At 43.2% G+C, this 25,710-nt stretch overlaps 1 protein-coding gene across 1 annotated transcript in view; it reads right to left on the reverse strand.

The window, feature by feature from the left end:
- METTL25 (methyltransferase like 25) overlaps positions 1-25,710 on the reverse strand; it is a 231,543-nt gene that overhangs the window by 143,705 nt on the left and 62,128 nt on the right. The window contains exons 4-5 of the mRNA XM_068276853.1: positions 20,556-20,662; positions 537-1,157 (exon numbers count right to left, since the gene is read on the reverse strand). Coding sequence (XP_068132954.1) covers positions 537-1,157; positions 20,556-20,662 — 728 coding nt within the window. The remainder of the gene's footprint in view (positions 1-536; positions 1,158-20,555; positions 20,663-25,710) is intronic.

A 25,710-nucleotide genomic window follows, 5' to 3' on the forward strand; every position in this document is an offset into this window, starting at 1 on the left:
GTTTCTGAGCCCGAGCTTCACCTCAGGTTCTCTTTAACTACCTTGCCTGAGTTACCGTAATCCCAGCATGTGTACTTGGCATTGGACATAACTTTACAACTGGTTATCTACAAATAATAAAACCCAACCTGCATAAAATTTGTAGAATTTTGTAGTTCTACAAGATGATGTCTGGTATAATTAATCTTAACAAGAAACTCCAATGGACATACTGAACACAGTCTATGTGAAATATCACCCCGGGCCGGGGGTACAACTTTTAGACAAAAGTGATTTTATGAGAACACATTTTACAGTTTTAAACTATTTCACTTTAAGAATGCTTTAGCATGTTATTTGTCTGCAGTGGGCAGAAGGCAACGCAGCAGAATATAAACAACAGTCCACACCCCAAGGAAAAATCTATTTGAATTATAATGGGGATGAAACAAAATAAAAACCTCCTGTGCTATGAAATCAATTAAGGCCTAGTCTCTGGATGTTACAGAGAAATGACAGCTGTTTACACATGTGAAGAGAGATGAAAGGGAGACAACCTCTAGATCAGTAATTAGGTCATGGAGCTGTGTCTCGGCAGTGACATAGGAAGTAAGGGGTGAATAAACACGGGACTCATTGAGGTTTTTGGTCTTGATGTTCTCCATTTTTCTTCTTTCCTTTTCTTGCTGGCTGAGAACTTTGCAAACGCTTTCTGACATGGGGGGCAGCTCAACAGCCCCTGCAGGCAAGACTTCCAAAAACGAGCAAGCGTTTAGCAAGGAATCCACAGTATCTGGATTGTGTACTGGAGGAGTACAGAGACTGCTGTCTTTAGAGTCAGAAATGGGGCTAATTTCATCATCAACACACAAAGTTGAAAAGGATGGCATTTTCTCTCTTAAATCCGCCCCTCTGTCTCCTGAAACATCCTGATCAGCATTTGTATCCAGGCAAGCATTTGTTGGCAATGAACGTTCTTTCTTTCGGTCGGATTTTTGTGCTTTTGAAGTGGTTCTGGCATTTGTTTTATAGACTTGCCAATATTTTTTCAATTTCCGGTTTCTCTCGTTAGCTCCATCTGTATTGGTACGAGAAGAATCAATCCCATATACATTCAGGTCATAACGCATGGATAAATACGAGCTTAAATAACCTTTTCCAGCTCCCAAGTCTATGACCTAGGAGAAAAAGAGAAAAAAATGCATTGTAAATCAATTAAAAAGATCAAAGTTGGATTAACTTCATTTATTAAGTGTATACAGCTTAAGTTACACATAACACTGAAAGGACAAAATTCCAATGCAAATGTATCTATCCCATTAATCATTAATCATTACGTTTAAGTTCTCTTCAGTGCTAGATTTGCTAAGGGGAATGCTGCCGATAGACCCACTATGCCTTAAAATGTCCAGGCTATAGGTAAAAAAAAAATCTACTTACCCGGGGCTTCCTCCAGCCCCTGACAGATGCTATGTCCAATGCCACAGTTCGTCCCTCAGCCGTCGACCCGGGGTCCCCGCCGCTGCAGAGGCTGACCTCATGAGGTCGTCCTCTACTGCTGCTGTCATTTAAGTCCACATTGTCCAGAGTGTACCGCTTTACACTCCAGACAACGTGGACTTGATTGACAGCGGCGCTCGCGCAGGCACAGTAGAGGACGACCTTGTGAGGTCGGCCTCTGCACCGGCAGGGACCCCGGGCCGGCGGCTGAGAGCGGAAATGCGGCATGGGACATAGTGTCTGCCAGGGGCTGGAGGAAGCCCTGGGTAAGTAGATCTTTTTTTTTTTTCTAAAGCCTGGACATAAAGATACAATCTCAAACATAAGCAGCAAAATCCCTGTGACCAAAATCACAAATTCATGCATATTCAGCTTCACTATACATGACATGTTTTCTGAGGAGTACTCAGATGGGGAAAATGTTTATGTATAGCTCTGCAGTTGATACAAAGAAAAAAAAACCAAACCTATCACTACAATCTATATATATATATATATAGCAGTGGGTCCCACAGGGGTCTGTTCTGGGTCCAGTGCTCTTCAATTTATTTATTAATGACCTAGTAGATGCAGTAGTGAGCAATGTTGCTATTTTTGCAGATGATACAAAATTGTGCAGAATCATCAACTCTCAGGAAGATAGTGTCATATTCCAACAGGATCTGGATAGGATGGCTATATGGGCACATACATGGCAGATGAAATTCAATGTTGACAAATGTAAAGTCATGCATTTTGGACGTACTAATGGTCTAGCACCATACAAAATAAATGGGATACAGTTGGGGACATCAAACTTGGAGAAGGACTTAGGAGTACTCATTGACAACAAGTTAAATAATCGTACTCAATGCCAAGCCGCTGTAGCTAAAGCTAACAAAATTTTGGGATGCATTAAAAGGGAAATAAAAACTCGAGATGCTAGCATAATATTGCCCCTGTTTAACTCTCTAGTAAGGCCACATCTGGAATATGGAATTCAGTTCTGGGCACCACAGTACAAAAAAAGATATTGCAGTTTTAGAGCAGGTGCAGAGATGAGCAACAAAATTGATACGTGGGATGGAAGGTCTCACTTATCAAGAAAGGTTAGATAAACTGGGTTTATTTAGTCTAGAGAAAAGACGCCTTAGAGGGGATCTAATTAACATGTATAAATACATCAGAGGGCAAAATAATAGCTTGGCGGATGAGCTTTTTGTCCCTAGGCCTTCTCTAAGGACTAGAGGACATGATCTGCGCATGGAGGAAAAACGTTTTAGCCATTTATTTAGGAAGGGGTTCTTTACAGTAAGAGTGATTAAGATGTGGAATGCATTGCCACAGGAAGTCGTTATGGCAAACTCTATACCTGCATTTAAAGGGGGCTTAGATGCTTTCCTTGCGTTGAAAGACATCCATGGCTACAATTACTAGGTAATGCCTAATGATGTTGATCCAGGGATTTTATCTGATTGCCATCTGGAGTCGGGAAAGAATTTTTCCCTTTAGGGGCTAATTGGACCATGCCTTGTAAGGGTTTTTTCGCCTTCCTCTGGATCAACAGGGATATGTGAGGGAGCAGGCTGGTGTTGTACTTTATACTGGTTGAACTTGATGGACGTATGTCTTTTTTCAACCAAAATAACTATGTAACTATGTAACTATGAATGTATGTATGTGTGTATGTATGTGTGCATGTGCCGCGATCACTCGAAAATGCCTTGACAGATTTGAGTGAAACTTGAAATACAGATCCCTAACTACCTGGGATGATAGGTTCTGGGGGTCTGGGGCCCCCCCCTGCACACTTGGGCAGAGCTACAAATAGCAAATCAGATTTCACCCATTCAAGTCAATAGAAAAATTGTAAAAGGCTGCCATTCTCACAGTAATCAAGCCTGAGTCCCCACACTTGGCACAGTTGTTCACTTGGTGACCGAGGTTACAAATCCAGGAAAAGTGGGCGGAGCATAAAACAGCCAATCAAATTTCAGCCATTCTTTTTAAATGGGAAAATGTAAACTGCAGCCATTCTTAAACTATTCATCGCAGGGTTTTCAAACTTGGTACACTTGGACACTGGGTGACTATGATTAATATTCAGAAAAGTGGGTGGAGCCTACAACAGCCAATCAAAATCCACTTGTTGATTTTCAAGGGGAATATAGAAACTGTTAATGGCAGAGGCTTCAAACTTGGTACAGTCGGTCATTGGGTGACTGGGTCCAAATTCACTTAAGTGACGGGGCCACAAACAGCAAATCAGATTTCCTCGGTGGATAAACTGCTTCCATTCCCACATTTTTAATGCCAGAAACCTGAAAGCTCACAAACTTGGTTATTGAGTGACTGCAGGGCCGGATTTACCATAAGGCACTGTAGGCACGTGCCTACAGGCGCCTTATCTGACAGAGGCGGAAATTCCCCGACTGTCCCCTTTTCTGAGCAGAGCGGAAGTGTGATGTCACTCACCGCTCTGCTCCTGGCTCGGCTCTCCACTCCTAGCGGCGGCTTTGGAAAGGCTCATGGCAGTGGGGGAGAGATGGGGCTGGGCTCTTGCCGCCTTTGCCGGGACTGCTGCAAACCAACCTGCTCCATAGCAATAGCTGCCCGCTTGTCTGTACCGTATACTCAGCGTGCAGACAAGCGGGCAGCTATTGCTATGGAGCGGATTAGTTTGCAGCAGTCCCGGCAAGAGCTGTGTGACAGCATAAGATTTGCAGAGCACCGCCTCCCTGTTTCCTCCTCTGGTGTTGGTGACTGCGGAGGCTGCGTGTCTGCTGTGTCACACATGGACAGCTATAGCTGTACCGCGAAATTTAAGAACAGTGAAGGAGCACTGGAGCGTGTCTGGACTCCAGAGCACTTTGAGCCACATGGAAGGAGGGGGGGGGGGGGGCAGCAGAGAGACGATCAAAAGAGCTTTGTGGTAGCTGTCAGCTAGCACACGGAAGACCAGGAAAAACAGCCAGAGATCAGCCTGCCCTGCCTGCTTCAAAGATGGGGACATACAGAGGAGAACAGTGGCAGTCAAAGTCAGTGACAGAAGGTAATCTACTCTGACTGGCTTGTTCACTTTGCTTTTACTCACTCTTTTTACAACCCTGTGTTCCTCTCTGTGCTTCCCCCTCATGCCCAGTCCACCCTTTGTGCGCCCACCCTGAGCATCCTCTGTGTGTACCCAGCCCATGCACACCCTCTCTATGTTCACCCCCTGTCCTTTCCCCTCATGCCCACCATCTGTGTGTACCCAGCCCATGCTCACCCTCTCTATGCCAACCCTCTGTCCTTTCCCCTCATGCCCACCCTCTGTGTGTACCCAGCCCATGCTCACCCTTTCTATGCCAACCCTCTGACCTTTCCCTCATGCCCACCCTGTGTGTACCCAGCCCATGCTCACCCTTTCTATGCCAACCCTCTGTCCCTTTCCCTCTTGCCCAACCTCTGTGTGTACCCAGCCCATGCTCACCCTCTCTATGCCCACCCTCTGTGTGTACCCAGCCAATGCACACCCTCTCTAAGTCCACCCTCTGTCCTTTGTCCTCATGCCCACCCTTTGTGTGTACCCAGCCCATGCGCACCCTCTCTATGCCCACCCTATGTTTGTACCCAGCCCATGTGCACCCTCTATGCCCACCCTATGTCCTTTCCCCTCATGCCCACCCTCTGTGTACCCAGCCCATGCGCACCCTCTCTATGCCCACCTTCTGTGCTCCTCCCATGCCCACCTTCTGTGCATTCCCCTTCTGCCCACCCTCTATGCTTCTCCCACCCGTGCCAATCTGTGCTTCCCCCACATGATCACCCTTTGTGCGTACCTCACCCATGCCCCGCCTCTGTGTGCCCCCCTGCACCCACCCTTTGTGCTTCCCCCTCATACCTATTCTCCAGGCATCTTCTGCCTGTGCCCACTCTCTGTGCATTCCCTCCATGCCCACCCTCTGTGCATTCCTTTTGTGCCCACCCTCTATGCGTCCCCCTGTAATTCCCATCATCCTAGCGTTATATTCTAGCTATATTGATATTAATTATATACTATTTATATAGCAAGGACATTTTCTAATTGGGGATGAGCTTTGGTGTTTTTCCAAAGAATGATTTCAATGTGCGGACCATGGCAGGGAGGCAGTTAACCTATCCTAGCCGCCACCTATAGCCAATGTGCTCCACGTTGCTTTCCATAGCATTCCATCTTTCCAATTCTTCAAACCCAGAGGGTGGAGGTATTGGAGGGACATGAAACACAGTGTCGAGAACATTGGCTATAGGCAGCGACAAGGGTAAGTTAACTGCTGTCCCTGTGTCCTCTACTGTTCCAGTGTCATCCGCTGTCCCCCATGCCTGTGCTGTGCTGTCCCCGTGTCCTCCTGGTGTCCCCTATGCTGTCCCCGTGTCTTACTCTGTACCCCCTGTGCGCCGATGTCCCAATGTGATCCCCCTCTGTCTTCCTGAATCCTCCGCATTCCCCCAACTCCATGTCACACTGTGTCCCAAGTGTAGCTTCAGCCAAAGATGATGTACAGTAATTTATGTTATCACTGTAGCCAATGGTCTCATGGACAAGTCCATTGCTCCATCATCAGGCCAATCATTGCACTCGCTGAGTAGCAGTGTAGTGATTGGCCTAATGACTGAGCCATGGTCCCGCCCGCGAGACCATATACAACTTTTGTGCTGTTAGTATCATTTCCTTGTGATTTGTATTTGGCTTGCTGCTGGTAATATTGTCCTATATTTTGTAAATTCTGTATATCATTGGTAATATTTGCATATTGTTGTTGTTCTGTATTTTTCTTTGGGAATATCTGCATTTCCTTGTCTGGTTTTATTTCATAAAAATAGGGGGCATGACTTGGGGTGGGGCCTTTGCTGAGGGGCGGAGTTTAGGGGCGCCACAACTTCTGTGCCTATAGGCTCCTGAGCTGTAAATCCGGCCCTGAGTGACTGTGTGTCCAGGTTACAAAAAGTGGGCAGAGCCAAAAACAAATTTCACTGGGAAAATATAAATTGCAGCCATTCTCACACGGTTAATGGCAGGGTTCTCAAACTTTGCACAGTTGGTCACTGGGTGACTGGAATTGATATTCAGGATTTTCTCAAAAAAATATTGAAACCGGAATTGATATTCAGGAAAATGGGTGGAGCCTACAACAGCCAATCAAAATTCACCTGTTGATTTTCAAGGGGAATATTAAAATTGCTGCCATTCTTACACTGTCAATGGCAGATGCCTCAAACCCGGTACAGTTGGTCATTGGGTGACTGGGGTTCAAATTCAGAAAGGGGCGGAGCCACAAACAACCAATCAGATTTGTTAGATTGATTTCAGCCATTCTGTTATTGGCAGGGTTCTCAAACTTGACACAGTTGGTCACTAGATGACTGGGATTAATATTCAGGAGAGTGGGTGGAGTCTACAACAGCCAATCAAAATTCACCTATTGATTTTCAAGGGGAATATTTACATTGCTGCCCTTCTTACACTCTTAATGGCAGAGGACTCAAATCTGGTATAGTCAGTCATTGGGAGACTGGTGTTTAAATTCTTAAAAGGGGGTGATTAGATTTGTTTAATTTCAATGGGAAAATGCAACTTATTGATTCCAAGGATCCCAAACTTATAAACTTGGTAACGGAGTGACTGTATTTCAAGGTTAGAAATAGTGGGTGGAGCCAAAAACTACAAACTTTTTACATAGGAAAATATAAACTGCAGCCACTCACACTGTTAATGTCAGGGTTCTCAAACTTGACACAGTTGGTCACTGGTTGACTGGGGTTAATATTCAGAAAAGTGGGTGGAGCCTACAACAGCCAATCAAAATGTACCTATTGCTTTTCAAGGGGAATATAGAAACTGCTGACACTCTTACACTGTTAATGGCAGAGGCCTCAAACTTGCTACAGTCATTAAGTGACTGAGGTTCAAATTCACTAAAGGGGTGGAGCCACAAACAGCCAGATTTCTTTGCTGGATAAACTGCACACAACTACACACAATTTTGATGCCAGGAACTCAAAAGCTCAAATTCGGTCATTGAGTGGCTGTGTGTCAAGGTTACAAAAAGTGGGTGGTGTCAAAAACATTTTGATTTCCCTGAGAAAATGTGAACTGCAGCCCTTCTTCACTGTTAATGGCAACGTTCTCAAACTTTGCACAGTTGGTCAATGGGTGACTGAGATTAATATTCATGGAAGTGGGTGGAGCTTATAATGGCCAATCAAAATTCACCTGTTGATTTTCAAGGGGAATATTTAAATTGCTGCAATTTTTACACTGTCAATAGCAGATGCCTCAAACCTCTTATAGTTGGTCATTGGGTGACTGGGGTTCAAATGCTGGAGAGGGGCAGAGCCACAAATAGCCAATCTGATTTGTTTAATTTCTATGGGAATATACAAATTATTGATGCCAAAGATCCCAAAGCTCACAAACTTAGTCATTGAGTGTTTGTGTGTTAGGGTTAGAAAAAGTGGACGGAGCCAATAACAGCCAAATACATACCCGGGCAACGCCAGGGCCATCAGCGCTAGTGTACTATAAAGCTAGGCTATGCTCCCTGGCACCTTGCTTGGAACTTATGTAGGCAAAAAAAAGTAATGACTGAGAAAACTACATTCTGAGGTACATTCCCTAATTTAGAAAAAAATCTACACTCCTCCTCCATTATTTAAAAGACCCAACACAACACTGTCTTTGCACTCCTAGTACAGTCAGGCATATAGAAATCCATTCATATTAGCATATTCAAACACTTTCATCATATTTGTTAGTGATATATTCACCCTCCATCCTACAGGTACAGGACACATAAAATGTTTTAGGTTGCAATTAAAGCGGTTTAAAACCCTGACATAATATTCAATAAAAACAGGTTTTCCTACTTTTTATATGCCATACGGCTATCATATTTGCATTTGTGCATAAGTATTATTATTCATTTAGAAGTTATAGGTTTCCAAAAGTACAGTTTTTTGCTTTGTGAGCTGACTTTGCATTTTATTAATAACTGGTTTTATTCATTGCTGTATTGCAGGCAGACATGCTTTCAGTGTCTCTGTCTCCAGCAGCTCCTGCACAGTCAGAGAATGTGTCACATTCCTCACTTGTTATCTTGTGTTTACTTAAATGTATCATCTAAAGTTCGGATGCGTCTGCAATTCACTGCACTTAACATTCAAGCTCTGTGGGTTACCCTTCGAATGCTGTTCTAGTAAAAAAAAAAAATATGCTGGTTGCATATAATATGCTGTAAATAATGTTTTAGAGCAAAGATGAAATGCTGGGTTATATTCCACTTTAAGTAGTTTAGAACCATTACTGTGTCCCTGTTAAAGCTAGCCTGAACTCAGAAGATCATCTCTACTCTAAAAGATACGCAACAGCATAATAACCTTTAACCCTTTGCCGGCCGCTCCATGCCGATTGGCGTGAATGCGGCGGCAGCCCCAGGACCACTCCACGCCAATTGACGTGGAGTGCTGGGGCGGGGTTTTGCAGGAGTGCATCTCCACTTGAATGACTCTCCGCTCCGTCATAAGTCTCCCAGCAGCGATCGCCACTAGGAGACTGTTAGATGGCGAAACCGTCGTCTATTTACATGGTACATCGCTGCGATTTACGGCAGAGATGTACTGAGGACAGCCATGTGACACAGCTGTCCCCTAGGAGGGTTAGGAGCGATCCGCTGTCATAGGCTGAGGCCTATGAAAGCCAATCGTTGTCATTGGCTGGCGGGGGGAGGGAGGGTCTGAGAAATAAATAAATATGAAAATGTATTAAAAAATAGTGTATAAACAAATAAAAAAAATATATAAACAAACATCCCAGCAGGGATCATAGCCCATCAACAGAAAGCTCTATTGGTGGGCAGAAAAGGGGGGGGGGGGGGGGGGAATAACTTGTGTGGTGAGTTGTGCGGCCCTGCAGCAAGCCCTTAAAGCTGCAGTGGCCTATTTTGCAAAAAAATAGCCTGGTCATTGGGGGGGGGGGGGGGGCGGGGGGAGTGTTTAATCCTGTGGTGCTTAAGTGGTTAAAGAAAAACATTGCTTTGTTACAGCTGATACAAATCCTGCAATAAATCTGCAGTGTGTGTCCACTTCCTGCTTTTATGGAAGCATACGCAATTTGTCTCTCTGCTGTGGCAGTCACATGACACAGCTGAGGAATCAAATTACAACTTGTGATGAGACACAGATGAGGGGGAATTACACAGGCTAAACTCTCTAATGGCCCATACTCACGGGCTACAAATGTTGCCGCAACACGCGGCGCGCGCGTGTTGCACCGACAGGTCGTCCGTGAGTATGCGGCGTTGCACGGGCGCGCACCCCGAACCGTCGCTCGTCGCTGATGTCGCCGGGCGATTGAACCGCTCAATCGCCTGGCGACAGTCGCCGCCGCAACTCCGCCGGAACTGTCGCTAGTCCGCGGACTAGCGACAGCAACAAGATACGAAATATATTGGGCTTCCGCCGCATCAGTTGCCAGGTCCCTCCGCCGTGTGTATGCGGAGGGACCTGGCGACAAGCTGTCGCCGGCCTGTCGCGCACACGCTCACGTGTGCTGGCGACAGGCCGAAAAGTTGCCCGTGAGTATGGGCCATAAAACATGCAGGGTGCATTTCTCTATGTTTTCTTTCTGTCCTGTGCAAGAGTTCGGGTACATTTTCTATTCCTCAGACCTTCATGGATGCCCATGAATGTAAAATGAGTGCTAGTAGTTCTGGGACCAAGTAATAAAAACAAACCAAAAAAAAAAAAAGAGTCATAATAAGTGAACAGAGATTCTAATTAATTAACACTACAAAAGAAAAAAAATGCTACTGTCCTACTGCTCTGCCTGTTAGAAATATTGACCTATTTCCTGTCATGATAGGAAACACAAGAGGGTTTCACACTCTCTCTATATATCTCTCTCTATATGTATGTATATTACTATTTTTTTTTTTTTACTCTAGACCTCAGGACTCTAGTCACAAAATATTGTTAGGAGAACGAGGAGTTATGAAAATGCAACATATGAATAGTAAATGTCAAATGCCTCACTGCAATGATATTTGAGCATTATACAAAACTAGATCAAAGTATTCATACAGCATTCTCTAAAAGCACATTTGTTTCTGTGCTTTTATCATTCAGTATATTTTTATTTCCCACTACCTAAAATTGTTTTCAGTATGATTTTCTTTTCAATCTACTTTAAACAGTAATTTATTTGCACTATAAAAGAAATAGAAATATAAAACAAAAAACAACGGAAACAGATTTGTCTAATCTTTTAAGCTCCATCAAATATTAAGGATTAACAAAAAGACATGCGGTTACTATGATGCATTGTTGTTCCTCTAACGCTACATTAAAAAATGATAATGATGAGTCAGAAGGATAAAAGTGATCATCATTATCCCAATAAAATGACTAATGCTATGTAATAAGGAAAAGTACAATTTCTATCCAGAAGATAAGTATAAGATACTAAAGATGGGAAACAAGCCAAAGAAAATGTGTGACATTAATTCATTAGTTGAATACATTGTTTTATTAATCAGCACTTTAGGTTCAGTTCATACTACAAGGCAAAACTGACTATTTTGTCAGATTGCTAAAACGGTCAGATGACCGATCGGATGTTATTAATAGTGCTTGTTCATACTGTCATCTGTAACAGATCCGTTTGATTCATTCTGGTAAACAAAGTGAAAAAATCCAACGGATAGCTAAGTGTTTCCCATAGAAAGCCTCTGGTGCAAACGCATCATTAACCTATTATCAACATGCACGTTACGGGTGTAATGTGTCCACAGTGCATTATCAGTGCAATGGGTGCATTCTCGGTAGTGCGCGTGGTAAAATTAGATTAACGGGCAGTGCTCCTCCAACATAGGTACCAATAAAATTGCCTTGTGCAGGCAGCACAGTTGGGTGAATCAGGCAAATGGGATGATTCCTGGTGGTTGAGATTCCAACCGCCAAGGTTCTGTAATGAGAGAGACCAGGAGCCTGATGGTGCAGTATCGTTAGGTAAACTTGGTATGAGTAGGATAGTAAGGGATACTCACAAGGGTGGGATGCACTCCTGCAACCACCGACAGAGCCTACGGGACATTAACCGTTCCTATTCGGTGTCCCAGAACCGTTTGGCAGGTACTGGTCAGTCACTCTTCTTAGGTATTTGGACGTGTGGTGTACCATACACTACCCTGAAAGGTTGCACTACACCTGAGAGAACTTGTTGGAGGCACCCAGAACAAATAAAGTGCCTTAGTCTGTAGCAGTTAAAGCTGTAGGCACCCACAGCTGTGACTGCTACAGACTTAGGCACTTTCCTTATTGATCTGAGGAAGCGGACAGTACTCGTGAAACACGTTTTTTTTGTGCATCATTAAAACCAAATTTACTCATATAGTTTGTCCATTTATGTAGGTAATTACTCCTATACCTTATGATTTAAGATAGTTATATTCTGAGCGCCTGCAACAAGTTCTCTCAGTTGGATGAATTAGGGCCTAGGTAAGGGGATGAAGGAGCTGGTAGATGAGGCAGTGAGCTTCAATATCTGGGTAGGACAAATTTCCAGCTTGCCTGAAGAGGTGCGTTTTAAGGGTGAATTTTAATGTTCCCAGGCTCAGAGCATGACGGACAAGCGGTGAGGAGAGATAATGCTTGTACGAAATCCTGAATGTGAGAGTGAGAGAAGTTGACCAAACTAGAGGACAGGAGATCTTAATTTATTTGTACAAACAGTTCCTATAGCAAGTACAGTATAAACAATAGTTATCAAAAGTGTATGTATACCGAAATTCAGAAATGTACACTTATTACTCCAGCACTTGCTCTAAAGGAAAAACTCCCTCTCATAGTGATGCAAACAAACAGAAGTTTGTCTTCTTAAAAGAAGGTACACTTCTGTTTTGCATAGCATTTTAGTAAGGCTTTTTGGTCTCTTTCAGACCCTTACACACTCCTAGGAATTTTGGTTCACCATTAGCTTGCTGGGCAATCTGTAACTCTCATAGTGATGTTAGTGATTTTAGCTTGAGCTCTGTATGTTAAAATCAAAAGATCAAAATCATTCATAAAGTAAAAAAACAAAGTCACAGCCCTGTTTAAATATTTTATAACAGAGTTAGTAAATGCCCACAACAAAAACAAATTTCCAAACTGCATATTAAAGATCAAAAGTTTTCTGGTGTAGCATAACCTATTGAAAGATTCATTATAGTATCATAACTTTAAACCATGGGAGGAAAAAAGCGCCCGGAGGACATGAAAATCGGTATAAAACACATGTTGCGATTTCAACGCTACATATTTTTAATTAAATCTATTTTTGAACAGTTTTATGGACTAATTTGGCAACAAATTTGTGGTGGTCTCTTTTGAATCATTACTATTTTCAGTTACTAGATCAAAAAAGTAGCTACAAAAAAAAAAAAAAAAAAGGGTAGAGGGGGTGGGTTTGAAGTCACCAAATGTGAAGATGTAATCAGCCTTACAGATTTTTCCTTTCTTCCAATATAAATAGCTTATGGGCTGGGTGGAAACAATGGAGGCAGTTCACAAGCAAACAGGAATAGTGTGCACCTGTGTGTTATATATTAAATACACAGTAAACCTTCAAGGAAAAATGCAGCCAAAAATAATATTGCCAAAAACAGCATCAACAAGATCTTTAATGTTTGGGAATGGGCTGCAGACCACGACTGGCATTACGAACACACAAACATATTTTTGCAAATAACCTGGGAAACATCTGACTCCAGTTATGTTTCTGGTTATATATTTATAATGGAAACCCTAACACCAATTGTGAAAAGCTGACCGTTCGATTAAATCAGGATTGGGAAGAATAACGATGACAAGGACGTGAATTATGAGACTCATTTTTCTGTGTGCTGCAGCTGTGGTTACGTACCAGCGAGGAACGTTCTTCCATTTCCCATAATGCCTGCAACACTGTGACATCATTGGCTCTAGCGCTTCCTTATACACGTACTTTATGGCCTGCTGAAACCCACTGAAAGCATAGAGCACCCAGAGATCCCAAAGCAATATGAACCTGTGTTTAAGCTGCAAGGCCCAGCTTTGAAAAAGCTTTAATATATCTCCACATAATAGGCAATTTTGCATGCGTAGGAGAACATATATTGCACTTGCTTTTAGCATTAACTACGGGTAAAAGCCAAAACTGGTGACAGCATGATATCAAAAAATTGTAATCATATTTGTGATTCGCTGAGTAAATGATTATACCAATTGCACTTAATTTTAAACTTGTTTTGTCCAGCATGCTTAGGAGAAAGCAGCTATTATCCCAGCTGTGCACATGTCAATTTTCCGCTGATTTCCTTTCAGACACAACAAGAATTTAAAATTGTATTAAAGAGAATCTGTACTGTGAAAATCTTATGCTGGGCATACACGGCAGATTCTTCTTATAAATCGAGCCGCTGATGGCTCGATTGATAATTTCCGACATGTCCGATCACCGCGTGGATCGATTCCCGGCTCGATCCCCGCAGGCGGACAATAGGCAAAAACGAAGCGCTGATAAGCGCTGAGAAGGAAGTGCCAGCGGGGACGAGCGGGAATCGATCCGCACGCACGCATGGACGAGCGGTGACGCGCCTGCATCGAGGCGCTGGCTCGATTCCGGCGCATAAACGTGCCGTGTATGCCCAGCATTACATAAATAAAAGTACCAGCCTGTTTGTAGTCTTCTCTTAGGCCCCTCTGTGACATTTTCGCTGCTCATGCTGCTTTCTTGGTGATAAAATCACAGTTTTATTCATTGTTTTTGTAAACAATGAAGATGGCCGCCAAACAGGAAATACATCATCAGAGCAGGTGCTTGTTTGCAGAGGCTCCTCTCAAACGTGACTTCACTGCTGTAATATTTCTCCCACTTGTTGCCTTGGCTGCTTGTCTGTGCTTTGAACTGATCTTTCTGCACTCACAGCTGTTCACAAGGTCACAGACAGGCTGGCTGTGAGCAGAGACACTGGCTGTGACTCATACACAGCACACACACAGAGCCTGCAGGGGGCGTGGAGGGGGTGTGCATAACTTTTCCCTATCGCAGCAAATTCCTCTCTTGGCTGACAAGGCTCGACAAAGGAAATATTAGATATATTACAGAGACAATGCAACTAGAAAAGGCTGCAGTAAGCCAGACCACATTAAAACAGGTATAGGAACTTATAGGATAGAAAAAATAAGGCTGAACATTTTGTTACAGAGTCTCTTTAAGGAAGTTTTTTTATGTACAAAACAAATTCACTATAAGTCTAGAAATGTGGGTCTGATTTGTTTTTTTTACAGCAAATCATGCAAAAACAGCGATGGAGATTTTGGCGCAGCCATCACGGCCATGGGAATTATGGCTAAAGTGGCGCTCGGACAGTAATTTGAGCACCATTAAAAAACAGAGCACAATTCACTATACAAACAGTGTAATTCAATTAAGTCTTTCCTCACTATCCAAGGTGACCTGGAGAGGGAAAAGTAGTTAAAGCCACTGGGACTTTTGCAGGAGCAAGGTGAGCTGTGCTTCAACTTTACCCTATGCCCAAATTTCCCATCGTCTTAATTATAGGTATGCCATCATAGATGGTGACTTATATATGGGTAAGACCTACATTTCTGACTAATATTTCTGTAAAATGCAGGCTCTACTGTGACAATCTGCACTACATAACCCCATCCCTTCCTCTAGTACCATCTCCTATAATTGTGTCTTCCTGTCAGTACTGCTAGTGCCTAAAGCGGGGGTGCCCAATACGTCGATCGCGATCTACCAGTACATTGCGGCGGCGTGGCAGTGGCCTGTCATATTTTACTGCCCGTTCGCTGCTTTCGATCGCGGCCACTGCGTTCTGTTATTTTGTGCTGCTCTGCTGCACAATGCAAAGCGGCACACGGCCAATCAGAGAAGCCAGGGGAGGGGAGAGGCAAGGGGAGAGCCGTGGCTGAAGGGGAGAGACAACTGAATGACAGCGTCTCCCCCTCCAGCACTTCCTGTGGAGATATCCGTCCTTCGCCTTCCACGTGGTTTAGGGAGGAAGAGATGCTGCTGGCGAGTCGCTGTGTGAGAGTAGCCACACAGCAAGAACAGTGGCTCTAGCTAGGGAAAGAAGGTGAAGAGAGGAGACACACAGGCTGCAGGTGAGTATCTGTTTATTTTTATAATAGGTGGACACAATGGATTTGGGGGAACGCTGCACTATGTTGGGAGTATAATTACTTTATAGGGGGGACTCTGCTCTGCCTGAGAAAGGTGACGGGGGGGGGGTTGGTGTGATTGCATCTATGTTGGGATGCGGAAACTATGACTATCTATGTTTATTTCTGATTGATTTGAGAAGTAGCTAGCCCAATTATTTTTATTAAGGGGGATACTCCTTAAATATATGTGTGGCTTTAGGGGAGACTCTGATCTAAATTTGAATATTTAAATATTTATAAGGGACTCTGCCTAATTACTGTATGTTTTCTTGATGTTTTTTCCAGGGGTGTGGGGGGGGGGGGGGGGGGAGTGGTCTGCTGTAGCGCAGTAGGTCACTGTGGCCGGATAGTTCTCAAAGTAGCTCGCGAGCTGGGAAAGTGTGGCCATCCCTGGCCTAAAGCATCTGACAGCATCAGTGCAGACAGAGCAGCCTAGCAGGTACCATCCTGTGAGTTCTGTGCAGTCTTGTTTAACTACAGCTTTAGTGCTCATAAAGTTTTATTACATATTCAAAGTGGCAAAAGTGCAGGGTAAATGCAGGAGACAATTAAAATTGGAGTTCTTGTGCAAATTTTCGCATACTTTTTTTTTTTTGTACAGCAGCTTATGACAGTCAATGGAAATTCGTATAAGATACATTGCAAATTGCTGATAGGCAGCCCATAGTCTTTCATTATGTGTGATTACATGTGCATTTTCCACACCCACGCGAATCACAGGTGACTAACAAGTGTGGTCCCAACCAAACAATTTCTTGACATTCCAAAGCTAACTCTATATAAGCTTAAAAATACCAGTTAAAGTTGACTCCTAACTTCACAAAAAACAAAATTTAAAAAGTGGTAAAATTAAAGTTCATATAAATATTTGAAAAAGAAGAAATGCAAAGCCTTCATCATATTATAGAAATGTAAGTTGATAAAAGGACATCAAGAGTATTTATTTATTGTATTTATAAAGCGCCAACATATTACGCAGCGCTGAGTATACAATAACAACTGTCTATAATAAGATTCTCTAGTGTGTGTACCAGGATAAACCTAGTGACAGCAAAAGTACTCGTATACTAAACTACAGGAAATGGAAATGCAACATTTATATAGTTCCAGACAAAACATTCTCAAACATTATTCAAAAGTTACAAAGTATAAAAATGCTGAACATCTCCATGAAAATAGGCAAGCTAAATTTGATACATTCTGAAAAGGTTATAATTCTAGATTCATTCACTTAAGATACCCAGATAAGTTGTTTTTCTGGCACAGACTAAAAATGGCTGTGGAATCCAATTCTGCTGTAATAACAGAGCACAGCACGAATTCTGTGTCTACTATCCACATAAAACATATCTTTATCTGTCTTTCTGCAGCTCCCTGATTTCCTACTGTCTGGCAGTGCACGGAAACCTCCCACTAATCTACTACGTGAATCCAACTTCTGGCACTGTATAAAGAGCTCAACTCAAGAAAGAAGTCATGTAAAATTATGCCTATGTTAGGTTTACCCAGAAGCGTAAAGGTAAATCAGCTGCCTATGCTGTGCTGCTGATTTCCCCATATTGTGAAGCACAATAGAAAAAGCAACCGTGGCTGTTGGCTGGATCAACATAACAGCTATATTTTCAGTGCAAATTTTTACTTTCTTCGGTAATAAGATGTAAATTATCTATCTATCTATCTACCGGGTATCTATCTATCTATCTATCTATCTATATACTGTATATATATATATAGTCTAAATTAAAGCAGTCCTGAACTCAGAACCTCATCTTTATAAGTAGCAGCATAACATTTCCTTGTTACAGCTTATGGAATTTCTTCTGAGATTCTGCAGAGTGGTTAGTTCCTGTTACACTGGGAGCACAAAAAGGGTTAACCTCCTATGTTTACATATTAGCTCAGAAGCTCACAGCTGACAGCTCAAATTACACTAGCTCATTGCTTGCTGAGAATGAAGAATTAAAAATTATTTTTTCTATAAACACATGCAGGGTGGATTTCTCTGTTTTTTCTTGTCTCCTGTGAAAAAATTCAGGTCCGCTTTTAAGGAGCTCGGTCTCTTTTTGGCACATGGTTTTGTTAAACAAGATTTATTTGTTTACTTTGACAGCAGTACTCATGTCACAGCATTTGGCATTTGTGTAGATACAGAAACTTGAAGATAAGTAGCTAGTGTACTGGAGGATTGTGTTTTGTTTTTGCCTTATCAGATTTTATGGGGAAAGGCCAAGGGAAGTGTTTGCTGAGCTAATCACTCCAGTTTTTGCCATCTTTCTCCATCTCAGCTTAACAACAGTTTTATGGTGCTGACTCTATAAAAAGAGAAAAAAATAACTTTGTTCTCTCTTCAAATTCATAATCAGATTTAAGAGAATTTAAAGATAAACAATGGTCTTATTGGTTATTTGAAATGGCAATGTGAAAACATCTAAATTTTTTAGATTGCTGTTAATACATCTGACAGAGTCACGTGCATTGCTTAATTAGTGTGACCTGCATTGCCTAAATAACCTAAGAATTGCTGGGGTAACGCTCATTGTAGCATGAATTACCCTAGCAACGCCTTGTAATGATCTGCTCAGCTGTCTGCACGGGCAGACAGCTGCTTGTCCATTCTTTAGGTCTGAGTGCTACAGGTTTTCTGGAAAAAGAGACCTGTCTTCGCTTTGCAAGTTTCAGAGTTGCTCTGTTGCTAAGGAATTTGCATATACTTGTCATGCAAATTGCTTAGCTGCTTCTTCTGATGTCTTGCAGTATAAAAGCCATTTCTTCCCAGAATTCCTTGCTGGTCATGATGGTTTGTTCCTGCTAACTCTCCTGGAGTATCAGCCTTGCTATTGTTTGCTAAGATTATCTTAGAGTAATTCCTTGGGACTGCACTAGGCATCCCTTCTAGCGCAGTCAGGTTGTAATATCTGTCTTGCCTTGTTCTGTGTATCTGTTGCGATTGTCTTGTTACCAGCGGCGGTCGACAGGAAATCGTTCTGCCTGTACCCTGTCTTAGGGGTGCTAGCCAGAGCAGCGGTTGCTACTGGTAGCCCCATCCGTTTGTCTGTCTGGATCGCATCCGCTCTAGCAGCAGTAGCGGTGGGTCCTTCTGTGCTCTATCTGGGAGTGTAGGCCAGAGCTGCGGTTGCTGCTGGCTGCTCCTTCTGTCTGTCTTGTCTGGTACGAACGCTTGCTGTAGGCTCAGTGAGGTAACCGTTTAGCAAGCGTTCGCGTTCTCTATTTCGTGTGTGTATTACATTGGTTAGTTAGGGTGGCACGCTTATCACTGGGCGCCTAACGTGCGGTGATCGTGTCTTAAACGCGTTCGCTGTTGCGAATGAGTGCGGTGTTCGCGTTTAGCTAGCATTTGTTATTTTCCTTGATGTTCTGATCGTTGTTATTTGCTATGTCTTTCTTGCTACACTTGTGCTCTGTCTAATTCGGTCTTGTGTCACTTTTGGCAATATACATACATTCTGTCTCTGTGCTCTCTCTCTTTAAGGGCTATCTTGCCCTGCATTGCTTCAACTCGTACAATTCCCATCTGGCATCTGTGGCGGTGCAGAGGCTGTGTTCATCTGCACTCCACAGCTCCATCTGCCAGTGGGAATTGCCCTCTACAGGTGCATAGCACCCAAGCTGGGTTCTGACAAATTACACGCTTGTGGAGGATTTCCGCAGTGTCAGCGCGAGTCCTGTGCGCTGACCACGGAAATAATTCACCAATAGTTACACGCCTACATTACTGAGGTAATGTAAGTCACAATAAGCTGTCAGCGGTAGTAATGGTGAAACTGCTGTGCGCTACCTGCACATGACAATCTAAACAATGAAAAGTCAATATGACACAACAGTCAAACTAAAGATGCGTACACACTTGTTACAAAAGATGTCCTTGGGGATCGAGACTAGATCGCCTGTAGCTAACGACGCACTGTGTTGCTATGCGTTTGGGGGGGGGGGGGGAGAGATGATGGAGAGGCACGTCAGCGAGCGAGGAGCGGTGTTCACAATGGGGTTGGCCGTTGTGGGGGGTGACTTGATCCGCAGGGCAGATTGATTACATGCTGCGCGTCACGAGCCTCTGTACATACGCCTGATTAGCAGCTGACGCAGTAGTTATTGGCCACCTCAGCTGATTTTAGTCAATAGTCCTGTTTATAATATGGGGAATATTCCCTAAACTATGGTAAGAAGAATAAGGTTCATAAAGTCTTACCCCACGAGTAGAGCATAATGCATTGCACGTAATGTATTGCATTACGCTCTGCTCATCATGCAGTAAGCCTTTAAAAGTAGGATAATTCTGAAAAAACATTCAATAAAAATGTTTTTTTTTCTTGTTTTACCCATACAGTAATCATATTTGCTTTTGTGCACAAGTAATTCTGTCTGTTTACAAATTACAAGTTCCCAAATACAGTTTATCTGCTCTAAAAGCTGCCATTGCACAGGTGCTGTATTTATAGACAAAATGCAAGACAAGACAAACAACATTTATATTGCGCTTTTCTCATGGTGGACTCAAAGTGCTGCGTTATCACCTCTTGGGATGTGGCCAGAAGCTTCCCACTGAAGCAATGAGCTTTTCACTGAAGAACAAAGGGTTGTGTTGAACTGTTTGCTTGCTGTTCTGCTACAATTAGTTTTTTGTGGTAGTAGATTTTATGCTGTAAATAATTTTTGGGGAAAAACAAAAAAAAAAAAGCCACGTTTCATACCACTTTAAGCATGTTATTCTGCTTAACGCAGTTTAGTAAATATACCCCTATATACTATACATACTATGTTCATGAAAATAAATACGTATAATAACTAAAAGTTAAAGGCGTTAAAGTATTTTAATTAAGTCACAAACGTATTGCAAATTAAATATTTACCTGTTTAATTTGGTAATAATTAGCAATTCCTTCCACTAGCTTGGCCATGATCACAACTTCATGCGATTTCTTGTCATTCATAAACTGATCTGTTCTTATTTCTTTATCTGTTGATGAAAAATGTGAAAGCACTGTAAGAAGTAGAATGTAAAATGGTATTTACTGTGCAGATCAGCACTTATGATTTTTCCTATGCAGTGTACAGCTTTCTTTTTTTTCTTGTTGCTCCCATGTTTTCGTCATCTTAAAATGTTAAGTGGGGACATGAGGCATCCTGCATGTGACGCCTATGCTAACAAGTATTACAAAATGTGGTACCCATGTCTCTTTTGCATTCAGTTTTCAGCTCCTGCTGTATTTGAGCTGAGAAGTAATAGCACAGTATGTGCATTAAAGTTTGATGAGAAGCCTTTCCTGTAGCCATATAGGTATTTTAGGTGCTGCTTGGTACTTGCCTATTTTCTCCCCATGCACAATGCTACCCATCTGCATGTATTCTGCCAAGAGGTTGCCACTAATGGCATAGCTAGGACCTAACACCCAGGTAGGTAAGGGTACTTTAATGCTACATAACACCATATTCTATAGAACACCATATTCTATAGAACTGTGTACTCTCAACTTTGTGTTGATAGTTAGATTTAGCATGACAATATTCCTGTGCATAAAGCCAGGCCTGTTAAGGAAATGAATGAAGTCTGATGTGGCAGTTCTTAACTGGTCTGCAAAAAGGTCAAATCTTCAATCCACCACCAACAATTTAGAAAGCTGACTGTAAAAAGTAGTCATACATTGGCAAACAGCCACCTGATTTGCAGAGGCGTAGCTAGGGCTTTCAGCGCCTGGGGACAAAGACGATTTTTGCGTCCCCTCTGAACAAAATGGGCTTGGCTACGCATCAGAATGTGGTCATGGTCATGGGTGTAGTAAAATGTACAAATGCTGTTAAGATAGCCAGATGTGCCCCCTTTTCCCCAGATAGTCAGGGCCCCACTTTAAATAGCCAGGTGTCCCTCCCCCTTTAGACAACCAGATGTACCCCGCTTTTTCTGCAGCTTTTAACGCTTCTGTACTCCTCTGCAGAGGGAGGGAGAGAAGCAGGGCACTTTGGGCAGCCAGCGAGCCGCCTCTCATGCACATGGGGATGTAGTGGTTGTGTTGAGTGCCCTCACAGTGCTGCGCCCGGGGGCATATGTACCCCCTTGCCCACCCATAGCTACGCCTCTGCCGATTTGACCAACAGATAGTTCCCTCTCTGACTGAAAGCTGATCAGAGCTGGATCCATTAATGACACACATTGCAAATAGATGTTTAACAGCCACCATAACAATGCTAGGGCAACTGCAGAGCCCCCCCAGGTCTCGCTCCATCTAACGCTCCTGCAGAGTGTTGGCAGAGGAGTGCTTCCACCTGTGTTCTCTCTGACCTGACGGCATGTACAAATTCCCATAGTGTACATGCTGTCAGGTCATGGGGAGGGAAACAGAACACAAGACGGAACATTTTAGCGGGCAGGTTAGTGTTCTCCGCTGACAACACTCTGCAGGGGCCTCATCCCCTCAACCTTATTTACATTCATTCATGTTGGCAAGGTAAACCAATGTGATTGAGCACTAAGGTCAGCTGATCTCCCAAAGTGCTCTGGGGTAGAAAGCTGGGACATCATAGCCTAAGCTAAACAACACTAGGAGGATGAGGTTATGTACCAATATACAGAAATATATAGAATTAGGAAGTGTTTCTAATGATGAAACTAGGATGACCAATGTAAAAATTTGTATACCAATGTTTTTTTATACTCCGCTCAGTAAGTCTTTAAAGAGACTCTGTAACAACAAAAGCCTCCCCTGGGGGGTACTCACCTCGGGTGGGGGAAGCCTCCGGATCCTAATGAGGCTTCCCACGCCGTCCTACGGGGGTCTCGCTGCAGCCCTCCGAACAGCCGGCGACAGAGCCGACTGTAGCTTCAATATTTACCTTTGCTGGCTCCAGCGGGGGCGCTGTGGTGGCTTTCGGCACGGAAATAGACGGAAATACTCGATCTCCGTCGGGTCCGCTCTACTGCGCAGGCGCCAAAAACTTGTGCCTGCGCAGTAGAGCAGACCCGACGGCGATCAGGTATTTCCGCCTACTTCGGAGCCGACAGCCGTCAGAGCGCCTGCGCAGGAGCCAGGAAGGTAAATATTACGTCACCGCTGCACGGAGGGCTGCAGCGAGACCCCTGACGGATGGAGGACGGCGTGGGAAGCCTCATTAGGATCCGGAGGCTTCCCCCACCCGAGGTGAGTACCCCCCAGGGGACGTTTTGTCGTTACAGTTCCTCTTTAAAGCGGAACTGAAATAAACTTAAAAAAAAAAAAAAAATAAGCGTTTCACTTACCTGGGGCTTCTGCCAGCCCCCTGCAGCCGACCACCCACGCTGTCCTGGACCGATCCTGTGTTCCCCCACCACGGCTCACTTTTCTTAACGCAGTGAAAGCAGACGTCTAAGTCGACCTCCCCTGCGCCCTGGCCACGTGTATCCTCATATGCGTTCCTGTAGCCAGGAGCACCCTCTGCAGGTGCAGTACGAGAAAATTGACCTGTGTAAAGTGAAAGTGAGCTGCGGCGGGGGAACGGAGCATCGGTGAATGGCTGGGCAGGCAAAGGTTGGCTGCTGGGGGGCTGGCAGAAACCCCAGGTAAGTTAAACTTTTATTTTTTTTAGCTCATTTCAGTTCCACTTTAAAGGGAACATGAAGCGCGTAAAAATATTGAAAATAAACACGATGTAGCTGCAAATGATTACATACTAACCTCATCGTCAGTTCCTCTCAGAAGCTCACCATTTTCTTCTTACTGTGATCCCTTCCAGTTCTGACAATATTTTGTCAGAACTGAAATATACCAGTTGCTCTCAGTTATATATCAGCAGCTGTCAGTTACAACTGAATGTACAAGGTAATGTCCATGTTTCCCTATGGCTCGAGTGGGTGATATTACAGTTTAACAGTGTGCTGACCAGGAAGCATTTATGGGGTAATGGCCATTTTTAATATGGAGGATGGAGAAATCCATCAATCACAGTGGACAAATGGGACGCAGGAGAGGAAAATTAGATTGAGTAAAGTACACGGGAGGTAAGTATGACCTGTGTATGGTTATTTTTACTTTTTATTTTCAGTTTAGGTTCTCTTTAAGTGTGAGCACATGCAAATTAAAGTTCAAGGAAATTACTAGTGATGGTGTCTAGAAAAGATCAGTAATATGAAATAACAATAGCAGGTGCCAGATATGGATGGAAGAATAAATGAATTAACAGCGTATCATTGGTATGGTACGGCTACTTTCTCGGTCTACTTAGGGCACTAGGACTAAAGGCTAGAAATTATCTCATTCACGTGCATAGAGTTCAGAAGTTCAGATGACCTAATCTGTCTAGCTAATAAAGCAGGTATAACTAAGAAGTCCATGAAAGCGGCTTTGCTATGGGGGAACTGGATACTCTGGAGAGTTTAAACATTAAAAGGCAGCAGACAAGATTCCATGCAGTCACTGTGGCTGTAAAAGTTACCCAGGGAGTCACCAAGCTGCACTATATCTGGCTTCTTTCTCACTTCCAAATACAAGCAGATCGTGACCTTTCAGATCAACTGTTCTCTCATAAATACAGGTCTTAAAGTGCTTAATATTTAACTCAGGGAAGGCTGAATAAATAGAAATATGTAATTATCATTCATTTGAGCTGTGTTACGTTTTATTCTGCACAAGATATTTCTCTCCACATTACACAGCATGGTAACTTGCAAGATTACAGTTACAAGTTAAGTTACAAGTTACAGCACAGTTAATATAAGCTCATTTGAGGATCGTGTATAGTTTCTGTGCCACAATAACCACACACATCAGTATGCCCAAGAAACCAATCTCACATGTCTCTTTTGGTTGCATGGTCTTGCAGAAATGAAAACCAAGTGAGGAAACACCTATAATACGCAATTCATGGCTGCATAATATGCCATTAAAGAGAACCTTTGTCAAATTTGTCACAGAGTCAACTGCGGATAAAGCTGCAATTTCTAACTGAAGCAAGGAAAATATGGAGGCTGCCAACTGTATTTCCTTTTAAGCAATACCAGTTGCTTAGCTGCCCTGCCGATCCTCTGCCTCTAATACTTCTAACCATATACCCTGAACAAGCAAGTCACAGATCAGGAGTTTCTGACATTATTGTCAGATCTGACAAGATTATCTGCTTGCTTGTTTCTGGTGTGATTCAAACACATCTGCAGCCAAACAGATCAGCAAGGCTGCCAGGCAAGTGGTATTGTTTAAAAGGAAATAAATATGGCAGCTTCCACATTCTTCTCACTTCAGCTGTCCTTTAAAGTAAACCTATAAAGGCATACTTGGCAGTAAATGGATATACAGCTTTGTTTCCTCAGCAATGCTGGCTGCTGCCATGAATGAGGTTCCAGTGGGCCCAGATTGGGGATAGGCTGTATTTTGTGATACCCAGCTTGCCACCCCTGTCTTAGCCCCCTGGTGATGGCATTGCCTGGCCTCCGCATGGATACCTATCAGGTATGGAGAGATCTATAAGTCCACAAATGGATTCTTCAGAGTTGACCAGTAAAGACCTTTTTGTGAAAGCAGTCAGTGCTACTAAGCTAGTAAGGCTATTTTAGAGTACACCTTACTACAAGATAGGTACACAGTGACCAATTACAGTTTCCCAAGCTTCCCAAGCCCCACAGATAAGAGATTTGTTCCAGCTTAATCATTTTGGTGGAAACTCAGATGGAAGTTTCTGATAGGTCATGAATACTATATTTAGATGAGTTGTATGGAAGGTCAATAGACAGGTGAGGAGAAGCAGGACACTTCACCCAGCAACTGGGAACAAAGCAGTCAGTCAAAGCTTCTGTTACTTAAGTGTATACAATTATGTGGCTGGGCATTCATGTAAATCCACCTGGCAAATAGTTTGCAGGTTGGTGGTCACCGGCTGCTGTACACACACGTCTGATTATCAGCTGAGGCGGTTGTCGACCGCCTCAGCCGACTTATAGGACAACTGTTATGAGAGGGATATGGGCGCTGCCGTATTTATTTCCTTTTAAGCAGTACCAGTTGCTTGGCTGTCCAACTGATCCTACCTCTAATACTTTTAGCC

The sequence above is a fragment of the Hyperolius riggenbachi genome, chromosome 3, assembly GCF_040937935.1.
Source record: "Hyperolius riggenbachi isolate aHypRig1 chromosome 3, aHypRig1.pri, whole genome shotgun sequence".
NCBI classification, from domain to species: Eukaryota; Metazoa; Chordata; class Amphibia; order Anura; family Hyperoliidae; genus Hyperolius; species Hyperolius riggenbachi.